The 23,743-nt window shown below is 40.2% G+C and overlaps 1 protein-coding gene across 1 annotated transcript in view; it reads left to right on the forward strand.

The window, feature by feature from the left end:
* The window catches only part of DENND2A (DENN domain containing 2A), a 131,036-nt gene that overhangs the window by 18,727 nt on the left and 88,566 nt on the right, over positions 1-23,743 (forward strand). Inside the window, exon 2 of the mRNA XM_044677787.1 lies at positions 23,261-23,365. Within this exon, the coding sequence (XP_044533722.1) occupies positions 23,292-23,365 (74 nt within the window). The 5' untranslated portion in view covers positions 23,261-23,291. The remainder of the gene's footprint in view (positions 1-23,260; positions 23,366-23,743) is intronic.

Below are 23,743 nucleotides of genomic sequence, written 5' to 3' on the forward strand. Positions count from 1 at the left end.
GAGCAACATGAGCTCAGTGTTAGATCTGTTGGATTTAAGAAAACATTGGGATATCCAAGTTTACATGTCCGAAAAGCAGATGGAAATGTGGAACTAATGTTTAGGAGAGAAATCAGGGTCTAAGAGACAAGCGTGGAAGTCATCTCAGAAGGTCATAATTGAAACATGTTCCATCTTCAAAAACAGGTGGGCAGAAAAACAGAAGGTTGTTGATCAAATGCTGCCTCAGACAGTTATGAGTCTGTGACTCTGGGCAAATCACTTAATTTCTCTGTGACTCAGTTTCTTCATCTGTAAAATGAGAGGGGTTGGACTTAGTGGTCTTTGACTCTTTGAGATTTGAGTACTATACCCAGTCTTAGCACTGAGTTGTATAACCTTGGCCAAATCACTGAGCTCCTTTGGACTCCAGGCTGTTAATCTCTAAAATGAGGTAGCTGAATTAGATAATCCCTTAAATCCTGCCCCATCCCAGACGTCTATAAATGATTTTTATCTGTTTAGAAGTCTCTCCATTTTCTTTTGAACTACTATTTGCCAAATTTTTTTCTAGTCCTAATATATCCTTTTTCTTTCATTCCCTTTTGAATTTCATTGCTTATTTATAAAGCAGAAAAAAACCGAGTGGCCCTATGAGAATGGGGTGAGCCATCGGATCTGGCTAAATTAGGAGACTTAGACTGGGGCAGCTAGATGACTCAGTGGATAGAGAGGCCAGCTTAAAGACATAAGATCCTGGGTTCAAATTTGACCCCAGACACTTCCTGGTTGTGTGACCCTGGGCAGGTCACTTAAATCTAATTGCCTGAGCCTTACCACTCTTTTAACTAATGCTTAGTATCAGTTCTTAGACAGAAGGTAAGGGTTTAAAAAATTATTTTAAAGACTTGGACTGTTGGTCCAGGAAACTAGTCTCTATAGAGAGACCATCAGAAGGAGGCTTGGCATTTCCTGTATGGAAATGAATTTCCGTAAATAGATTAATGTATGGGAAAGGGATCACCAACTCAAATCTGTCAATTCAGCTCTTTCATTGGTCTTGCCAAACCTTGTTGTGTCTTACTGGCCTGAGAGGTACTCATTCTGCCTAGCATCATTTTCTTTTTAGTTGTTTGAACCTAAGTAAAGAAAGGAAGCCGGTGTCCTTATTCTCTATGTCACTGGATTCAAACAGTAGGCAGTGGGAAGTGTCAGAAAAAGGAAACTTCCATTGACATCCCTTAGAGAAAGAGATAGGGACAGAGCATACTGTAGCTTTTTTTTTTTAATATTCCTGGGATCAAAATAATTTCCAGAAGTTGCTTAATTTCTAAAGAGAACTGCTCTCTGGATCCAGAGAAGTATGTCAGTAGTGGCAGCATGTGGTTGGGCAGTAAGGACTCTGGTCTTGGATACCTGGTTTAGTCCACAAACACTTGTTAAATGCTTTATGACTTTAGGCACTGTCTCCCTCTCTGAGATTCAGTTCCTTTATTTCTTAAATCCAAATAACAATATTTACAGAGTTTTAAGGAAAGCTTCTTTTGTCATCTGTATTGAAATGGGAACTGTTTATTTTTATTAGAAGTTTTAGTCTTTAGATCTGCAGAGAAAGGAATACAAGCAGAGCCTTTGATTTCCCATTTCCTTACAGACAATAGATGGCTAACTAAGATTTGGTTAATCTTTTTCGCTTCCCTGAATGGAAAAGTAAGATATTCTTTTATCATCTAGATCAGTGGTTCCCAAACTTTTTTTGTCTACCGCCCCCTTTCCAGAAAAAATATTACTTAGCCCCCTGGAAATTAATTTTTTTTAATTTTAATAGCAATTAATAGGAAAGATAAATGCACCTGTGGCCATCACCACCCTCCTGGATCACTGCAGCACCCACCAGGGGATGGTAGTGCCCACTTTGGGAATCACTAATCTAGATGATAAGAATCAATTAATATTTTTTCTTGATGTAAGAAAAATAATCAGTTCAATCCTATCTTAACAAATTCCAAGGATTCATGGGTCTCTCTACTGGCTTGAATTCATTCAGGTCAAAGGAGAATATTTCTTTGGTTAATGCAGAATAGAGTCAAAGAATAGTTTGTTTTGTCTCTCTAATCCCCTTTGGTACTAGTGGTCCTCTGTAGCTGTCCAATTTGAAGAGGAGCTTCCAATATTTTATGGATAAAAAGCAGTCTAAGAACTATGAAAGGTAACTAGCTATTCAATTAATCGGGCTTTCTAAAAGTGATTAGAGATGGTATGGCTTAATGGAAAGAGCACTGGATTTGGAGATAAGGGTGGTAAGTAAGACTCTCAGCTGTGCTACTCACCTCTTGTATCACTTTAAACAAATCACTTTTCCTCTTCAATTTGAGGGTCTGTAAAATGGGGGAGTTAGACCATTAGCTGTTGGCAAACTACATCTAGAGGGCTAAATCTGATCTTTTTCCTGCTATTTTGTTTGGGCCAGGAAACTAAGAATGGTTTTTGCATTTTAAAGCAAAATTATAAATGTAAAAACTATTATTTGCTCACCAGTCTGTAAAAAACAGGTGACCAGTTAGATTTGACTTGGGCTGTATTTTGTCAACCATTGGACTACCTTTTTAATGTCCCTTCTAAGTCTAAATTCCATGATCCCAAGAAAATGATAACACTTAGAGCTCCACAATGAAAATGTACAGCAGTATGTGGCTAAATTGTATTTAGGAGGGCTTATTGAAATAGTCTTCTAGAGACCTGATTTGTTATTTAAAAAAAAAACAAACTTTTACCAGAAGTAGCAGATAGTACAGGAGGCACAGAAATGTTTTCTAGGACATCAAAAAAGAAAGATTGTGATAGCAATTTATGAATTAGTTGTCAGATGATATCTGTCTCTAGAATATTTGAGTCAAAGAAGGTTGGTACCTGACTTGAACTCAGTCAAGGAAAAAGGAAGGAGGGAAGGGAGGTGTAGAAAAAGGGGTTAATGTGAAAATCTCCTCATCCCAGCAGTTCCTGGGAATAGATGTCTAGAAGCTAAGCTGAATTCAAGTCTGGGGTCTTCTTCTCCAGTGGATTCAGAGGGTCCTTGGTAGGGCAGAGGGAAGAAGTATTCTGTGAACCATTCTTTCTGATTCTTCCAAAGAAACAACCCCACAATCTTCCTCTTAAGCAGATGTTCTTAACTCTTTTTTTTCCCCATGGACCCTTTTGGCAATTTGGTGAAGTCTATGGACCCCTTCTCCAAGTAGTGTTTTTAAATGCATGAAATAAAATTGATAGGATTACAAAAAATATTGAAATACAGTAGTGAAAATATTAAAAACACAACAAATTTGTGGACTCCTAGATACGAACCCTTTCCTGAAGGAGCCTAATGAGGTATACCTTCAGATCCAACCTGGTCCCAGGTCTAAATCCCAAGTCTTTGTGGCTTAAAACTGAACAGACTTCTGAGACAACCTGCATATCTTCCTACTTGTTTCAGTCTTTTATTTCGAAAGGTAAATGCACCGTTGAGATAACAATGAATTCAGTCAATCAGTGGACTAGTATAAATGATTGAGATCAGATCCTATTTTAAGTGGAGAACAAAGAAGAAGGGGCAGGGAAATGGGATATTGGGGACTAATTTTGCCAATTTTAGTTTTGCCTATGGTTGATCATGTTCTCCTTCAGTTGTATGATAGCAAATGGGAGAAATCACAGAAGGGTTCATGGAAGAGGTGCCATTTGAATTCATTTTTAAAGGATAAGTAGGGATTCAAAATGGAAGGAGAGGAACAGAGGACATCCTGGGAATGGAGAGTTGTAAGCAAGGACACTAAGCTTGGAAAATTCAGAGAATGTTTGGGAGACAACATTCAAACTCCAGGTCTTATAAGACTAGAGATCAGAATGCAGCCAGAGGCACTGAGAAATAGGGGTCAAAACAGAAAGCCCAAGGATTGGATATGGAGCAACAGAGAAGTGAGGATCTAGCTATCCAGAGCAAATGAAGATCCAGAGCTGTGTTCCTTTGAGGCTAGGGAGCCTTGCCCAGAGCTTAGACTTGAAACCTAGATGTGCATGCATGAGACATGACCCATGGGTAGGAGAAAGCAGAAATACCTGATGGGAGTAAAACAAACAAAATCCAGGTTCCCTTCTGCAAGCTTTGGCTCTGGGTATCCCTCATGCCTTGAATGGTCTTCCTCCTCATCCTCACCTCTTAAGAGTCCCTGACTACTTCAAGACTTAGCTTAAACACCCCCTTTTGCCAAGTCACTTAATAGGCAGTTCTTTGCCCTTTAAGGCTGCCTTCCATCCATTCTGTTTGGATCTTGTGTACACCTAGATAAGTTGTATGTTGGTGCCTCCATTACTCCTTGAGGGCAGGAACTATTTTCAGTTTTTCTTTCTATCCCAGGATTTAACAGTGGTGTCTTACACCTTCTAAGCTTGTAATAAATGCTTGTTGAGTGACTGAGTCAAGGAGCTGAGGGGGGAGCAGTTCCCAACAGCATTTCCATTTATAGGTGGGCAGAAGGAAGGGAAAGTGCCCAACTGCAAACTTCCTATCTTCTTGTCATCAGTTTTAGTGTCTATGTTAAAATGGCATCACTTTAAAAACAGTTTCCATTGATCAAAGCTTCACATTTTTATTTAGAATTCCCATGTTTATTGTTTAGTCTCTCTTTGAGGAAGTTAGGGGAAAAGACAGAGACTTTTTGGCTTCTGGGGACAAATTTTTATCTTGATCCTGGCGTACTCTTTGTAAATAGGGTATTTATTTTGATAACCTGGGTATAGAAGCAGTGGCTAGGGGTCTCAGAGTCACACAGGAAGTGTCTGAGATCAGATTTGAATCCAGGACCTCCTGTCATTAGTATGGTATTTTATCCACTGAGTCACCTAGCTGCCCCTCATAGAAGTTTTTTGAAAAATCTAATAAATTAAATACACCGAATCCCGCTTTCTTTATGGTACATCACCTCAAAGAACTTAAGTCAATTAGTTAGGCATGATTTGTTCTTTCCTTCTATAAATTATACCTTTTACTTGATTCATTCAATAAGCATTTATTTTATTTTTTTAAACCCTTACCTTCCATTTTAGAATCAATACTGTGTATTGGTTCCAAGGTAGAATAGTGGCAAGGGCTAGGCAATGGGGGTTAAGCAACTTGCCCAAGGTCACATAGCTAGGAAGTGTCTGAGGCCAGATTTGAACCTAGGACCTCTTGTCTCTAGGCCTGGATTGCAATCCACTGAGCCATCCAGCTGCCCCATCAACAAGCATTTATTAATCACCTCCTAAGGGTAAAGCATCGTGTTAGGCCCTGTAGATTCAAAGACAAAAATGAAACAGACTCTGCCCTCAAGAAGCTTATGTTTATTGGTCAGATAAAGTCAACAAACATTTATTAATTCCTTACTTGTGCCAAGCAAAAATACTCTCTGTCTTTAAGGGGCTTACAATTTAACAGGGGAGAAAAATGTGAACACCTACATACAAATAAAATATACACAATAGAACTCCTGGTTAGTGTAATGATTTTGTCCTTCCCACTCAAAGAGGACCAAAATTACACCATGATGTCGGGGTCAATGTACAGTGTATCTGACTAGTTGAACAGACCAGTATGAGCTCGGAAGGTTCTACCACAGGTCAGGCACAAATAGCCCATATGAACCTTTGGGATGGAGATGTTGCTCAATTTGCAAATCTCACGTTTCTTTTAAGCTCCTGAAATTCTGCTTTGCTCATATAGCACAGAGCCTTCTTTGATGCGGGCACATCATACTGGATAGTCCTGTGCCAAGATCTTCCATGTCTCACAATAGAGACCATAGTTCTTCAGAGAGACCTTGAAAGTGTCCTTGTATCCCTTTTTCTGACCTCAGCATGAGCACTTGCCTTGTGTGAGTTCTCCATCAAATGGTCTTTTAGGCAAACGTACGTTTGGCATTCGAATAATGTGACCAGCCCATCAGAGTGGTGCTGTCTGCAGTAGAGTCTGAATGCTTGGCAGTTCAGCTCAAGAAAGGACCTCAGTGTCGGGTACCTTATCTTGCCTGCTGATCTTCAGAATCTCCCTACAACAATTCAAATGGAAGTGATTCCGTTTCCTGGCATGGTGCTGGTTTACTGTCCAGGTTTCATAGGCATACAACAATGAGGTCTTAGTGAGTGATCTTACCCTTGGTTATAGAAAGCTTTGCCTTTCCCAAGAAGTGACAGTGACTAGGTACCTGATAGGGGGCCATTTTAGGTGCTGGGACCACAAAGAAAGTCAGTAAGACAGTCCTTGCTCTCAGGGTCTTTTCCCCTGCCACAATGGGCCATCCTATTTATGACAGATTTCTTTAGAAGGAAATCTAGAGGTAAGAAAGTAAACGTAGAAGCTTCAATCAACAGATTGTTTCTACAGTTCTGGAATTAGGGAGGGTTTTAGATGCTTTCAAGATTGGAAATCCCTAGAGACTCTTGTTTTCTAAGGCAGAAAAGATTCTCTTTTATTCTTCCTTTCCTGACCTCCAATTCCTACCCATCAAACCCTACTCATCCTTCAAGACCTACCTCAAATGCTTTTGCTTCCATGAAGCCATCACTCATCACCACAGCTAGAACTGAACAATGACCACATATGGCATTTGTTTCAAACACTCAGATGGCACTTCGAATGTGTTCGCTCATTTTTTGCGCACAGCTTATCTGCGCTGTAAGATTATGAACTCCCTGAGAACAGGGACTGTGTCTTACCCGTTTTTGTCTACCAGCATGGTGCTTTGCATAATAGGTACTCAATAAATGTTGGCAGAGCGAATGAATAAATTCAATGAATATTTGCCTCCGCCATCCATCACTACACTATCTCCATTCACTTCTATGGAAACATCTGCTCTGAGCTATGATTAATACAAACTGGGATCTAAAAATTGGCACCCTTCGATGGTCACTATGGAAATAGAGATAATGGGAATAAACTATCGCTTACCATTTAGCTTGCCGAGAGGCAGTGGGGTAAGCAGTATAGGTCATCCACCCAGCTGGGCTCAGGCATGCCATGTGACTGTGTGCAGAGCTGCTAGGTAACACAAGGGTCTTCCAAGGGACACCGCAGAGCCAGACACAGATGCTCACAGACAGTAAGGCTAAGTTTAAATTTTGGCTCCAAAGCAAAAATTGGAGGACAGAGAGAGAAGGTGGGATGCAAAGTGTATATGCTAAGGGAATGGGAAACAACAGTGTTTCCATAGATACGACCAAAAATCTGGGATGGTTGGAGGCACTGGTGTTGGCATCTCTCTGGAGACGGGCATAGAAATATAGTTCTACAATCAAAAATATATTTGTATAGTACCAACATAGATACACAAAGTAACCCTAAAGAATGTCAAAACACTGGACTTAAAGTCAAGAGACGGGGGCTCTCTTCCCTGTTAAGAAAGTCACTTTAACTGCCTAGGCTTCTGCAGTTTCCTTATCAGTAAAGTAAGAGTATTGAATTAATATGGTGTCTGAGACCAAGTTCTACTCTAAGACTTCACGATTCTAGAGCCACTTCAATATAAGAAAAATCTAATTATCATTCATTCCAAGAGACTATCCAATTTTTTTTTAATGAACTGGAATGTTGTTGTGTTTACTATTGCTGCAAATACACAAGCCATTGATGTGGGCTTGGAGATATGTTTGACAGAGGTTTTCATGATGATGTTACTTATTTGGTAATGGAATTTGACACCTACTTAGAAGGATGCCCATATTCAGATGATTTTATCTCAGTTTATATATTTCTCAAATATTTTAAATTGAAATTTTTTTCAGTGAATTGAAACTTATAGTTTTAAAGGAATAACTTTCCTAAAACAATCATTTTACTACATGAATAATTACTCTCTGATTTATTTGTTAAGAGAGTTTAGGTTTTTATATATTGGTTTTTCCTTAAAAGTACACATAAAGGCAGCTAGATGGCTCAGTAAACATAAAGTCAGGCATAGAGATGGGATGTTTTGAGTTCCAATCTGCCCTCGGACACTTCCTATCTGTATTACGCTGGGCAAGTCACTTGACTCCAATTTCCTAGCCCATAGTACTCTTCTGCCTTGGAACCAATGCTTTGTATTGATTCTAAGATAGGATAAAAGGGGTTTTTTTAAGTACATAAAGCTATGAATATAGCAAACTGAACATATCTATATGTACATGGAATTACACAGGCATACAAACACAAGAATGCACATACATGCACACATATACTCAACCACCAGCACTAATCAGGCATTCGCTGAGCCTAGAACTCTGCTTGGTGCAAGGAGGATGTCAAAGATGAATAAGACCTATTCCCTGTCCATGAGGAGCTTACAGAGAACTTGAAGTCAAGATATACATACAAAAAAAAACAATTATTAAGCAAGACTATTTAATATGAATTTCAGGTGAGGAAGCAGCTAGAGAAATGATCATAGAAGCATAGTTGAACAATGGCAGTGATGAGATGAAGGACAAGGGGAAATTGAGAGGGCATTGGTTTTTGTAGGGGAGGGAAACTGCCTCACCCCACCCTGAGGGGTCTTCCTTAGCTAACTGTGAGCCAGACCACCCACATTGGCACTCTCCTAGCCACTTCCCCCAAAGCCAGCTGTTCAGCCAGACCCCTGGTACTCCAGTGCTCTCTTAACTACCTCCTCTGTCTGTGATTCCAAAGCTAGAAGAGCCCTCTTCCTTCCTTACTCTAATTTATGCTCCTCCGATGTCCCTTTCCTGAGCCCCTCTGTTTTGGAGGACTCCAGCCTCAGGCCAGACAAGAGAAGGGTCTTCCCAATGCCAGGGGTCACTACACAGTCCTTAGAATGGCTGCACAGCCCTTGTACAGCATCTCCCAGCATGGTAGGGAAGAGTCCACCCATTGCCCCAGAGAGAAAGAGTTCTGAGGTTCAAAAGTCAGATCTTTTGCTTGAAAATCAAAAGGTTATCTCAGGGCACCAAAAAGAGGTAATACCAGTTAATATTGAATTTCCACAACTGCATTATTCTGTGGGGAAAAACAAAGCAAAGCAAAACATTGCAGAATGAAATATGTATTTCCTTATGCCACCAGGAAGACCAAATACATCCCTATATGCAAGAAGTATTCCATGGACATTAAAAACAAAAAACAAATCTGGCCTCAGCCACTTCCCAACTGTGTGACCCTGGGCAAGTCACTTGATTCCCATTGCCTAGCCCTTACCACTCCCTTACCACAGAATTGACTCCAAGATGGAAGGAAAGTGTTTAAAAAAAAAAAAAAAAAAAAAAAACCCTTCATGAGTGTAAACATGGAATCACAATGAAGAAAGTACATGGTATTCTTTCCATCATTCTCTAGTCAAAAGTACCTCCTCCTGCTATTGCTGTTTTATCAGAACATTTGTTCAATCAGTACCTTCAAAACCCTAAGATCATAAGAAAATATCTAATAATAACTCTCAGAGGAGTCTTTATAAATGCCCCATTACTTGAAGGGACCTGTGATTTCATCTGTGGGGAAGGGAAGGGGCAAGCCCTTACCAGTGCAGATCAAAATTCATCTATACCTTCTCATCCTATATAACCTTTGTCCATGTCCTCCTGTATATGATACTTTATATATATTGGGTCCACCCAATGTCCTAGAGCCTTCCTCTAAATCTCATGCAGAAATATCAAGAGGAAGTGCTACCCACAGTTATAGATATGATTAGAAAATAAAGAATAAGCTCTCTATTTAAAAAAAAAACCTGAGGTAGTTTGTTTTTACACATCTTTATTTCTAAATGTATTATTGTTTCCTCCTCCACCCAAAGAGCCATCTCTTGTAATAAAGAATGAAAAAAGAAAAACAAATCAGTACATTAACCAACTAATGATCAGTACCCAGTCCCTTTTTTAAATGATTATTTCATTTTTTTTATGAAACAGCCAACAATCTTTATTTGACCTCCCCCCACACTGGAAAAAAAAAGACTAAAAAGTAGATTTGCACATGGGGGGAAATGTTACACAAAGAAGTAACAAAACATAGAATGATCCCAAATTAATACAAAACAAAACAAAACATTCTCAGTGAATAAGATTAGGTGGGTGTTTGCAGGGATGGAACAATCTTTAGGAGTAGCATTAAACAAAGAGGGAAATGCAATGTTGCACTTTAAATTAGTCAGCTCTACCTCCACTGATTTGCAATTTAACAGTCATGAAAGGAAAACCTTATATTTCCCTATCTCTATATATTTTTAAATAGCATAAATGGATACCTTGATATCAATTTACTTGACCTTTAAATGATTTCTGTTATATTTATGTAACAAATTGAAAGTCTGTATGCTAGAATTCAAGCTATTTATCACTTTGCAGTCCAAGGATTGTTTCAAAATTAAGTTACAAATGCTATCTTTATTCTAACGTTTCCAAAATATAAATATTGTTAAAATCAAGTTCAACGTTCTATGCCAAGAAGGGAGGTGGTGCTTTTTCTTCTCTCCTCTTCAGGACCAAGCTTGGGCATTGTAATTACACATTGGTTTCTTTTTTATGTTATTGTGGTTGTTCTTTCTGTTTACATTGTTGTAAATGTATATATATTGTTCCTTAGTTCTCTCTTTACTCTGCATCAATTCATATAAGCCTTCCCATGCTTCTCTGAAGCCTTCATTGTTTCTTATGGTACAATAACTAACTAAACTCCTGAAGGAAGCCTTTTTTCTGTGACTATTTGGCCAATAACTAAAAATGGAGCCTGTCAGGAAACTTAGATTACTATAACTATATGTAATAGGAAGATTTTCTTCTCTGAACCCATGCAAGTTAGCTTAGGTTTCCTTAAAAGATTATGAAGACCATCCTTGATATTTGATTAGTTCAGGGGAATAAAGGCTCAGGTTGTTGACATTACTTCCTGGACTCCTGAGTCTGAGTACAAAATAGCCCTGTGGGGTCCCAGGTGCTCCCTGATGCTTGGTGGGTTATGATAGGCAACTCAAGCAAAGGAACTTTCCTCAGCTAATCCATCCCAAGGTGTCTTAAATGTCCATCCTTTTTGCATATCCTTTTCTTGGTCTGGTTAAGTAAATCTCCTTTTGTTAACTGTTCAATTCCCTACAAGTATTGAATTTTGTTCTAATGTTCAGTTGTCCAGTCTTTTTTTTTTTTTTAGTTGACTCTATGACTCCATTTGGGGTTTTCTTGGCATATATTGGACTGGTTTCCCATTTCCTTCTCCAGCTCATTTTGCAGATGAGGAAATTCAGGCAAACAAAATTAAGTGACTTCTTAAGGGTCTCAAAGCTAGGGTCTGAGGCCAGATTTGAACTCAGGAAGATGAGCCTAGCTATTGAGACACCTAGATGCTTATTGTTAATATTGGAACCTAAACTACCAGGGGACCAGCTGTGTCAGGCTCAGCTCAGAACACCATCACACTGCCCAGTTGCTTCATTCATTCAGTTAGTCATTCCACAACTCTCATTGTCCAGGAAACATTCTGGGCACAAATCACTTATTTTAAAATCAGAATACAAGGGAGCAGCTAGGAGGCTCAATGTATTGAGAGCCGGGTCTAGAGTTGAGAGGTCCTAGGTTCAAATTTGGCCTCAGATATCTAGCTGTGTCGTGACCCTGGGCAAGTCTCTTAACCCCAATTGCCTAACCCTTACTGATCTTCTGCCTTGATACCAATACACAGTAGTGATTCTAAGATGGAAAGTAAGGGCTTTAAAAAAAAAAGAATCAGAATACCAGAAGTGGGTAATGAGGTCTATATAAAAAAAATCAGTGAAGGGATCACTTCATAATATTTACATATGGGGGCAGCTGGGTAGCTCAGTGAGAGTCAGGCCTAGAGACAGGAGGTCCTAGGTTCAAACCCGGCCTCAGCCACTTCCCAGCTGTGTGACCCTGGGCAAGTCACTTGACCCCCATTGCCCACCCTTACCAATCTTCCACCTATGAGACAATACACCGAAGTACAAGGGTTTAAAAAAACAAACAAACAAAAAATAATATTTACATATGGATGCACAAATATATAGGGATCAGTAATCCTAGACACAATGATAATAACAAGGCATTCTAAAACAATAGTGTTTTTTAGAGAAGCTTCAAAACAAAGGATAACAGATGTACTAAAGAGATACCTTTGCAGTAAAATGGGTTAAGGCTTTCTGGAACCTTAAAGTGCTTTCTCTGATGACCAGTAATGCAAGTAGCATGGACACTGCTCTCCGTATATAGTAGATGCTCTATAAATTTCTGTTATGTGAATCAATGAGTAATGAATGCATGCACATGGTCCTACAATAGGATCTACATCCCATGGCCTGAGCTTGCTGCTATTTAATGACATCATGTAGTTGGACAGCCTCCAGGAGATCTTGAAGAAAAACAAGTTACGAAACATGTAAAAAGCTGCTCCTATATTTCAGCTGCCATCTTCAAGAAGAAAAGAATACAAAGACTAAGACAGCGATTCCAACACAGTACTCCAGTTTGATGGCATTCAAGGATACTAGGGGGGAAGTTAATGAGAATGATGGAAGTTTTCCAACTGAAGCCCTCATCTGGAAAATGTAAAATATTTATATAAAATAATAACAATAATAATGGTAATAGTTAATAATACCCATGGTAGCACCCTCTCAGAGTTGTGAGAATCAAATAAAATAATGTATGTCAAGTGGTTTTGTAAACTTTACAAGCAAAATGTGAGAGGCACTGGGGCATGGTGGCCTTGCAGTTGGGAAGCCCGGAGTTCAAATTCAGTTTCTGGTATGTACCATACTGCCTGACAATGCACAAATCACTTCGCTTCCCAGTGGCCCCAGGCAACTCTCTAAAATAATAAAAAACAGATGAGTTGTGGATCTGCATTGGTAGATGGAGTTTCTACATGGTGAGTTAGTTTCCTACACCACTGAAATCAGATCCAGACCTCCTCTCCCTTCCCTGCCCCGTCAATAGCTCTCTATAAATGCCTCCTGTTATGTAGAACCAAGAAGACAATGTCAGTTGGACACAAAACGTGGTGATGTCCCATAGGGCTAATAGCACTGATAGCTGTAACCTTCCTCCTCCTTCTACCTCCTCACCTTCACCCCTGCCAGGGCACTCCAGTTTTGCCTTTGTTGGATGGCTGAGAGATAAACTAGCTGATTTCTGTGGCTTTACCCATTCCTGACTTCCCTGATAAATGGAGGTGAATGAGCAGAGCAAGAAAATACAGGTACCTTGGGAAAGTGGGTCACGTAGATAATTGGTAACCCCTCCACCCCACCCCAGAACTGGTCCTGGGTGCTCTGCCGTCTGTACTGCCTCTTGAGCTTAGAACGGCCACCATTTTAGAAAGGGAGGGGAATGCAGAGGAGCAGGCTAAAACGGAGCAAGACTAGATTGTTGCAGGTTTCTGTCTTAAGGCCTGAGCACAGATGTACTAAGGAGTGGGTGGTTGGGGGAGAATAGGGATGGCTAGTATCCTTGAAGTCTCTTTGGGCCTAGTGCCAAGCACAGGATAGAAGAGCAGTGTCTGGCAGGCCAGCCAAATGGAGGCATTCCAAAATCTATTGGCTGTGCAGAGCATTATGAGAGGGACAGTGAGTTCCTTCCTCTCCCTGAAAGGTCTTTCAGGGCCCTCAAATAATGCCTCAGTGAATATGAGAGGCCCTCTGGGCTGCCGTCTTAAAGGGCCATAGTTGGCTTCACCACAAATATGCCATAGATTGTGCAGTAATGAATGAGCTGTGTAAGCAAAGTGATTAGCCATGATGCATTAGACAGAACAGAACTGAGATTTCCCTTTCCTCTCCTCCCCCTTCTAAATTGACACAACTATTCTTCACTGGGCTTTGCTCAATTCTTCCTTCCTTTCATTCTTTTTCCCCTTCAACCCCCTCCCTTCCTCTGCATCTTTCTCTTTTTCTTTTTTTCTCCCTATTCTCCCTGTGCATTGAAAGTTGTCTTTATTCACCAAACCACAGGGCCTTTACATTTCTTTTATATGGTTTGGTCACTTGGACTGGTGAGAGAAGTGACCTCAGCCTCCAAATCACCAAGCAGAAGACCACCCTAAAAGATTCAGTCTGATTTGGGAAACACATCTTCTTTGGTAACAGGGTGGTTACCCTACTATAATCACATTCTAAGGGGATTTCTTACCTGTTTCCCACTTGCTACTTCTAATTATATAAGTATATGTCTGCCCCTTTTAGAATGTAAGATAATTGGGAATAATAATTATTTCATTATTTATTTTTGTTTCCCCGGTATTTTTGGTGTGTTTGTAGCAGCTGTAACATTGGGTCTAGGGACAGGAAGGCTCAAATTTTACACTAGACAATTAATGGCATTTGACTAGGGCAAGTGACTTCTCTCTTCCTCAGTTTCCTCAACTGTAAAATGGGGATAATAGCACCTATCTCTCAAGGTTATTGTGAAGATCAAATGAGAAATTTGTAAAGTGCTTAGTAAATACCTGGCATGGTAGAAACTGAATAAATCCTTTCTTCTTCCCTCCCTTTTTCCCTCCCTCCCTTCCTTCTCTCTAAAAATATTCAGCCTTATCTTTCCTTCCTTCCTTCCTTCCTTCCTTCCTTCCTTCCTTCCTTCCTTCCTTCCTTCCTTCCTTCCTTCCCTAGTGCCTAGCACATAGTAAGTATTTTATAAATCTTCACTGGTTGATTGATTCCACCTTTCCTAAACTATACTTACATGCTCAACACAAGATTCCTTCAGGACCTCTGAACTGGAAGTTACTTTGTACATAGGTGATGTATAATTAGAATCTGCTCCCTAGAATTCTAAATCCCAGCATCCCACTTTCGTTCTCACATTATGTTCTTACATTTTTGGAGATAAAGTTTGTGTGTGACCCCGCCCCTCTCTCCCTTGTGATCAGAGACTAATTTCAATTCACTTCATTCATTTCATGTAACTGAACATCACTTTTGTGTACAGCCTAGAGAATAGGACCTTTATACAGAAGAAGAAAGAGACACTTCAGGATCTTACTTTTTTGAACATCCCTCAAACCCTACTATCCCAGATAAGATGAGGAGTCTCCTCAAAACTGGGAAGTCAGAAAAGCCCATCTTTTGTGTCATTTATTGCTGGGTTTTTTGTGCCCTCTGATGCTCAGGACATCCCAGGAATCCCTAAACTGGAGAGCTATAGAGACACTAAGTATTTTAAATAAAAGTAAGCAAAGAACACCACCGAATGAATCAAGTTCTGAAGATGTTTGTGGATCAACCAGGGATACACAATGTTATGATAGTAACCATTTGTGTGTCTTCCTCTTGGGAAGAGATTCTTAACCTGGGGTCCTTGAGCTTCTTTGTTTTTTTAATCTGATAACTATATTTCCACATATTTGATTTCCTTTGTAAACGTATATATTTCATTTTAGGGATTTAAAAATATCACTCCCATAAGGGACTTCACCAAACAAAGAAGTTCATGACATTAAAAATGCTTAAGAATCCCTGCTCTACATTTTCCATATAATTTACGAAGAACTTTGATTGCTTCATCCAAAAATTCCACTCATATCATTTGACCATTTATCACCTGAGGAATGGCTCCTATTCTTATGAATTTGACAAAGTTCACTATACATTTTAGTATTTTTTAAATAACTCTTAACTTCCATCTTAGAGTCAATATTAAGTGTGGGTTCAGGGGTAAAGGAGTGGCGAGGGCTGGACAGTGGAGGTTGAGGGACTTGTCTAGAGTTGCACAGCTAGAGAGTGTCTGGGGCTAGATTTGAACCTAGGACCTTCTGTCTCTAGGCCTGGCTTTCAATCCTCTGAGCCATCTAGCTGCTTCCTCTATATATTTTAAATATGAGACCTCTATCTGAGAAACTGTCTATAATTCCACCCCCCACCCCCCACTTGCTGCTTTCCTTCTGATCTTGGCTGCATTGGTTTTGTTTTTACAAAGCTTTTGGAATTTAATGTATTCAAAATTATCCATTTTATGTCTCAAAAAAAAAAAAAAAAGAATCCCTGCTCTAGAGGTCTAACTTGTAATTGGCACCATTGCTGCAGCGCTTCCAAGACCCAATGGACTCCAGGCACCAGTGGAAGGCATGGTGCCCTTATGTTATGTTGGTCAGGAATATAATAAAGATATAAAAGGAGGCATGTTGAACTGGTAGTGGCTCAGGAACCTCAGGAAACGCAGGAGTTCCTTAGGGTTGAATTCAGGCCTTACCCACTGAGGATGGCATCAATCTTGCAGAATTCCATCTGGACATCTTATGGGGAAATTATATATCCCAGGAGTTTGATTTCAGTGAGTCTGCAGTTCTCTAGCTTGGCATATTCATTGCACCACTGGAGACTGGCCAGGATAATTTGGACTTTCACAATATACTGAACTGAGTCTTGAGAATAGATCAAGATGTCATCAAGATAGATGATTGCTGACTGATCCAGTAGGATCCATAAAATGGCATTCATGAATCATTGAAATACCAGAGGGGCGCTCTACTCCCTGAATGGCATTATGGTATATTACTAACTCCTGGACCAAATCTGTCCAAGTCCTCCAATTATTTATCCTCTCTCTGAACGCAAAGCAGCTATATTTATTATGCCTCATGTGTGTGTGTGTGTGCATGCATGTGTGCATGCATGTGTATTGAGGGGTGGGTGAAGGAAGACAAGCCATTTAGAAAAATACCTGCCCTCATGGAGGTTACCAGAGAATTAGATAATATACAAAATGTATATATAAGTACATTAGAGAGTTTAAAAACACAGTACAATGAGATAGACATGAGGAGAGGTTTTTACTGTTGGGGGAATTTGAAGGATTTAATTCAAGTCAACAAATGTTTATTAAACACCTATTAAATGTCAGACACTATGCTAGATGCTTGGAATACAAAACAAAAACAAAACAATCCCTACCCTCAAGGAACTTACATACAAGAGACAACACATTGTTGATGTTCAGTCATTTCAGTCATGTCCAACTCTTCGTGACCCTATTTAGGGTTCTCTAGATAGAGACACTGAAAGTTTTCTATTTCCTTCTACAGGTCATTTTATAGATAAAGAAATTGAGAAAATGGGGTTAAGTGATTTGCCCAGGATTACATAGCTAGTAAGTGTCTGAGCGAAGATTTGAACATTCCTGACTTCAGGCTTGGTACTCCATCCATTGCAATATCTAGCTGTCCCTGGTGGAGTCGGGGATTGGAGGTGTTCGACAATTTTTAAGAGTGTAAAAGGGTTCTGAAATCATAGTTTCCAAACTGATTCTATAAGGCAAATTACCCACCTGCATCCCTGGGGGGAGTTATTGAACTGGAAGCTCCCTATCCTGATGAAATCATGAAATATCATGAAATGATACTTTCAGGAGACAAGGAATAGATCAGTTTTTCTGATGCATAAAATGGTCTCAGGCCCAAATCATGGCTGCCTAGATCCCACAGAGCACATTAAGGGGCCAATGAATGGCACTGAGAGCCCTTTGTAGTTGTTGCCCAACTTAAGTGATCTAATGAGGAGGTGTAGGTCCTGAAGGGCGATTTCTGCTCACACTAACTTTGGAGGACCTTTATAGGTGGAGGAACTATGCCCCAAGTGCTAAATACTGGTGGGTGGGAGGAGAGGAGAGAGCATTTGGCAGTCTACTTCCCCTAAATTGATGCTGGTGACATCCCCAGTGATAGAACTCAGAAATGGTTATTAGGATCATCGAGTCCAACAGAATAGAAGGTTCTTGAGGTTAGGGACCATTGTTTGCTGTTGTTCTTCTTTTATTTCCAGAGCCCAGTACATAGTGGGAATATAATAAATTGAATTGTTGATTTGAATCAAATCGAATTAGATCTGGAAGGGGACTTAGAGGTAATTTAGTTAAGCAGTTTCATTTTATGAAGGATAAAACTGAGGTGGTTTGCTAGCTGTGCCAGATAAGGATTGGACTACATTGTTTCAGCCATCATATTCCCCAAACCACCGGGAAGATGGAGGACTGAATCACATTTTGGGTGCTCTTAGGTTTTCCAACAATCATACCACTTTTGAATCTCATGTGTTACTGATCCTAAGACTAGTAGACTCTTCACTGATGGCCCTAACAAAGGATTAGTCTTGGTATGGATGGGGATGCTCTTAACAGGTCTTAACAGGTCAACAAAATCCCACAAAACCCCCAAATCTAGCATGACTAGGATTTAGAGGCTATGCTGGTCTAGGAGGTAGAGTTCTCTGAGCAACACAGTACAGTGTTATTGGTATACTGGGCAGGTTGGCACATCTACCAAGGATGCCTTTATATAAAAGGATTCTTAACCTCAACTTCAAATATGTGTGTACATATATGTATTTGTGTGTCCAGACACGTACCTATTTGTTGTTGTTCAGTCATTTAGGCACATCCAACTCTACATGGACTCTGTCCATGGTGTTTTCTTAGCAAAGATACTGGAGTGGTTTGCTCTTTCCTCCTCCATTATGTTGCCATTTTATAAATATGGAAATGTGGCAAATAAGGGCTAAGTGACTTGTCTAGGGTCACACAACCAGTTAAAACCTGAGATTGGTGTTCTGATTTAATTGTATTTTATTTGTTTATTTGTTTAATTTATTTGTAATCCTCTTATGCATTTTAAAATATTATTCTGAGGGGGCAGCTGGGTAGCTCAGTGGATTGAGAGTCAGGCCTAGAGACAGGAGGTCCTAGGTTCAAATCCGGCCTCAGCCACTTCCCAGCTGTGTGACCCTGGGCAAGTCACTTGACCCCCATTACCTACCCTTACCAATCTTCCATCTATGGATCAATACCCAGAAGTAAAGGGTTTAAAATTAAAAAAACAACAACAAAAATATTATTCTGAGAAGGGGTCCATATACTTCATACATAGGGGCCCATGACATAAAAAAAAGGCTAAGAAACTTTTTAAAAAAACTTTTACTTTCCATCTTAGAATCATACTGTGTATTGGTTCTAAAGCAGGAGAGCAGGAAGGGCTAGGCAAGGGGGGGTTAAGTGACTTGCCCAGCTGTGTGACAGCTAGGCAGTGTCTGAGGTCAAATTTGAACCTAGGACCTCCCATCTCTAAGCCTGGCTTTTAGTCCACTGAGCCACCCAGCTCCCCACCTTAAGAAACTTTTAAGATGAGGCCACCAAAGTTCCCCCTTTGAATCTGTGTGTCTCATTTTCCTCATCTGCAAACTGGAAATAATAATAGCACCAACCTCTCGGAGTCGTGAAGACCGAAGGAGATGTTCCACATATGTATGTGTATCTTAGCAGACCTTAAAGCACAGTGCAACTATAAACTCTTATATTAGTACATACAAAATTAATACAAGATAATTTGAGGGGAAAGGTACCAGCAGCTGTGAAGATGAGGAAAGGTCACATAGGACATGAAATTTTAGCTGAGTTCCAAGAAAACTAAAGATCATAAGAGAGGAAAAGTGAGTGCATTCTAAGGATGAGGAACCAAGCAATGGAAATTGGAGATGGAATGTCAGCACGAAGGTCAATTTGACTCAATCATAGAATTAGAAACAGGGAGATAAAGATACATAAAAATATGGTTGGAGTCTAGGTAGCAAGGACTTTAAATATAAAACAAGAAGTTGTATTTGAAATAGGGCTATTAGAATTTATCGACCGGGGAAATAATATGGTAAGACTTGTCCTTTAGGAATATCGTTTTTAGCTGTATAGAGAATAAAATGGAGAGGAGAGAGACTTAAGGAAGAACAACTAGGAGACCATTAGAGTGGTTTCAGAGAGAGGTTATAAGGACCTGAAGAAGGCTGTGAGTCAAGGGAATGTGACTGATATGAAAGCTGCTACAGTAGGATATAGAAGTCTTGGTGACTAGTTTTGGGGGGTGAGGGAGAATGAGGGTTTGAGGATGACTTAAAGGTTATGAAACTAGGAGAGTGGAAAGATGGTGGTACATTCTACTGAAGAAGGGAAGTATAGAGGAGAGGTGGGTTTGAAGGACAGTAACAAGTTCTGTTTTCAAAATGTTGCATTTGACGTGCCTATGTAATTGCTGATTCAAAATGTCCAGTAGACATCTGGTGATACATGACTAAAGAGATTCAGGAGATGCTTAGATATACAGATAAATAAAGAAAGAAGATAATTAACTCCCTGGGAGCTGATAAGCTCAAAAGGAAAAAAGTACAGAGAGGGAAGAAAAGAGGCCCCAGGAGAGAGCTCTGGGAAACTCCCAGAATAGGACTTAAATACAAATTAAGATCCTGTAAAAGAGCCTGAGGAGTGGCCAGAGAAGTAGGAAGAGAATCAAGAGAGAGGAGTGTCCTAGAAAGTACCTTGAGTGTCCCATGCTACAGAAAGGGCAGGAAGGATGATTGAGAAAAGACCATCAGATTTTTCAATTATGAGATGACCAGTAATGTTGGGAAAAGCCATTTGAGTGATGAAATTAGAAGCCAGATTGTAAGAGAGTAAGAAATGAGTTGAAGGGGGAACAGAAAAGGTGATAAGCATAGAGAGATTTTCTAGTTGCTGAATCAGGTGGATTCTAGATCTTGGGTTATAACAAGCCTAAGGATGGAATGAGATAGTTTCCATCCTGTTGATAGTAGGGTGGGGGTAGAAATGGGGTAAAGAATCCTTACTAGAACAAGAGGCTGAGCGTGTAAGGGGAGATTATGAATGGGAATCAAAACCAGGTGATGGGAGGGACAGCCAGAGAGAGGCACCGTCAGTGAGTTGGTCTTGAACAAGAAATAAGAGAGATGAAATAGGGGTTGGATTGAGGTCAGAAGGAACAGCCAGAATGTCTTCCAGAAGGACAAGTCGTGCCAACAGAAACTTCCTGGGAAGTATTGCTACCTCTTAACAGTCTGCTCCAGGCTTTCTAGGTGGCTCAGGGGGGCTTAGAGGTAGGAGAGGTCTGTCTGGGCTACTTGGTCAAGACCTGATTCCAGGAGGACAGCATGTCCGCCTCTGCTGAGCCCCAGAATCCCTGTTTGGAAGTACCTCTATGACCCCAGGTCAAGGTGAGAGCTCTGCCTGGACAAGCATGGGCATCATCTCTGGCTCTCTAATACATATCTATCTAGATATGTATTAGAGAGAGAGAGAGAAAGAGAGAGAGGGTGGGAGTAGGTCAAAGGAATAACTCTACTAGCAGGAATTCCATGTCTAACTGGGAGGCCAGTAACAGAGGGATTTGGAGAGCAGGTGACCCTTTTATTTTCTCCCACATCACCCCAGTGAGACAGCTACCTATTCTGTCTGCCCATAGGGCTGGCCTCAGAATAGGTCAGAGGTGAAAGGGAATTCTAATTAACCTACATGGCAAACCAAGTAAAAGGGAGTTGGTAGGAAAGGCTGAGAAAGAGTAAAGAGAATGTTACTCCAATCATTTGTCTGATGCCCCCTTTTCTTTGAGCATCCCTCCTTCCTGCCACTATAGAAGGAGACCTGAATGGGAGAGAAGTTCAGGGACTAGTCATACTTTGGTGCTGCCTTCCTTAGGGATCCATGGGGGAAGAGGTCAGAAAGTGTGAAGCTTGAAAAGTTAGCCTTGTTTGTGTGACGGTGGTGGTAGAGAGGAAAAGGAAAATAATCCATCCGGTTGTCTAACAAAGGCAGGTGTTGGACTTTGTGATAATTAGATTAAGCCTACACTGCCCATCTTTAGATTTAATCACAAAAGGTGAGAGCACCTTCCAATTCTGGGAGGTCCTAACCCACATGTGCTAGAGTGAGTAACAATCAGAATTAATGGACCGCCCCCTACGCTTTCTATGAGAAAGCGTCTACTGTGATTGAACACGAAGGCTAAGGGATGGCACTGGAAGTGATATATATGTGGCCCTTCCAAGGAGGGAGGGAGGGAGGGAGGCTGCGGCTGGTTTGGTGAAGGGGACCTGAGGGAGCATTGCTGGTTTGTGACCTAGACTGTTCCACTTGAGTAAGTTAGGCTGATTCTCTTTCTCTTCCCTTGGCATTTCTGGAGGCTCTATCCTCAGGGAGGCCTCTCCTGCCTCTCTAATTGTAAAAGGCCTTGTGGCTAGAAGCCTTGTTTAGTTAACCTTTGTGCCCCAACTGCTGGGCCTCTAAATTCTTACCTGGTCCCGAACTCTGGTCTGGGCCAGAGTTTCTCTCTCTCAATTTCTCTACCTTCAACCTTCCTAATTGTAAATAAACTTCCATAAAAGTCAATTTTGACTTGAGATTATTCTTAATTGAGGATTGATAATAGTTCAATACTCTGGCAACCACCTTTTAATGTATTGAACCCACAAAGCTCCTTTTTCCCACTTACAACTTCAGAGAGGGAGAGGTGGACTTGTGAGAGAAGAGGTGCTGAGTGCAATGATGGGACCTTCCATGAAGGACATTGTTTAGATTCTCCTCTGGACTCTGACTTATGTTCCATACAAACCCTTTTTGTCAAAAGACACTTTTGTTTTCTCTCTAGAAGACCACAGTAACCTGTCAGGACTCTACTATTGAATCAAATATCATGAAATTTAATCGGATTTTTTCTCTAATCCATTTGGGGCTAAGTGGCCTGAATATAATGAAATTTCTGCATGCCTCTGAACTGTAACTGCTCTCTTGGGATCAGCTTGGTACCTGTTATTTTCAGGGTTAAACTCACGTAACTCCCAAGTTCTGAAGCATCATCTCCTAAACCTTCTTTGGTATAATAAACAAATGGACTCTTTGCCTTTTCTTGGGTGTTCAGAATCTGGGAAGATGATTGTTGCTTGAACGTTTGGGGGATTTATTGGGGGTTGTTGTTTTTTAACCCCAAAAGATAAGAAGGTATGTCAAGTTGATGCCAATGTCAGCAAAAGAGTAGATTACCCCTGTGTTGATAAATTTGCTTTCATCATAATGGTTTGTTTATTAAATGCTGCTGTTCTAATTAGGAGCTTCCAGCTCAGCAAAATGATTTTGAGAGATCCTGGCGAAGTGACAGACTAAAGTAATATTTACTCTGTTTCATAAGATTAATTTGTTTGGGTTTTTGGTTTTATTTTGTTTTTAAACCAGTCTTTTGATGACTTTATCATAAACTACAGGTCAGTAATTCATTCTAGGAGAGAATCTGAAGTCAGATGGTTTGGGTTCAAATCTGTAATTCTGGCACTTATTGTCCGAGCCTGTATATTCACAACTCTGTGCCTCAATTCTTTAATTGTACAACGAGGGGGTGAGACTCAAAGGCTTCTGATATCCTTTCCAACAGTGTTTGAACTTGCTTTTTTAGAAAAAGATCTCAATTCCTAATTCTTACTGAGTCTCTCTCTCTTTGTTCCCACCCTAGGTGACTTGTACTTGTGCCTAGTGCTGACAGGATGACAGCTAGCAGGACAGCTGAGACCAGGAGCAACAGCCAGACGGAAAAGTTGAACTACAAACTTGTTAACAAGTGAGAATTTTTTTTCCTTTTGGGAGTTTAAAATGGCCAGAATCCTGACCTCCTCTCATGTCCTTCTCAATTCCAGGCAGAGTAATCCTAGTTCCTTTAATTTCATAAATCTGATTTTCCACCTTTGAAAACATTTTTGGGTCTCATGAATTATCTCCTTGTTTTCTACTTTCTTCGTTTTATTTAATTCTTTAACTTAAATCAAACCTAGCCTAAATTAGTACTGAGTATTTCAGTTCCACAAATATCTATTATGAGCAAAGTAGGCAATGGGACCTACACAGTCTCTCACTCCCAAGATCTGACTGTTTAATAATGGAGATGGTATATAATAGAATGTTAGAAGTGCGTAAGAGAAGTATTAACAAAGTACTGAGA

The sequence above is a fragment of the Gracilinanus agilis genome, chromosome 5, assembly GCF_016433145.1.
Source record: "Gracilinanus agilis isolate LMUSP501 chromosome 5, AgileGrace, whole genome shotgun sequence".
NCBI classification, from domain to species: domain Eukaryota; kingdom Metazoa; phylum Chordata; class Mammalia; order Didelphimorphia; family Didelphidae; genus Gracilinanus; species Gracilinanus agilis.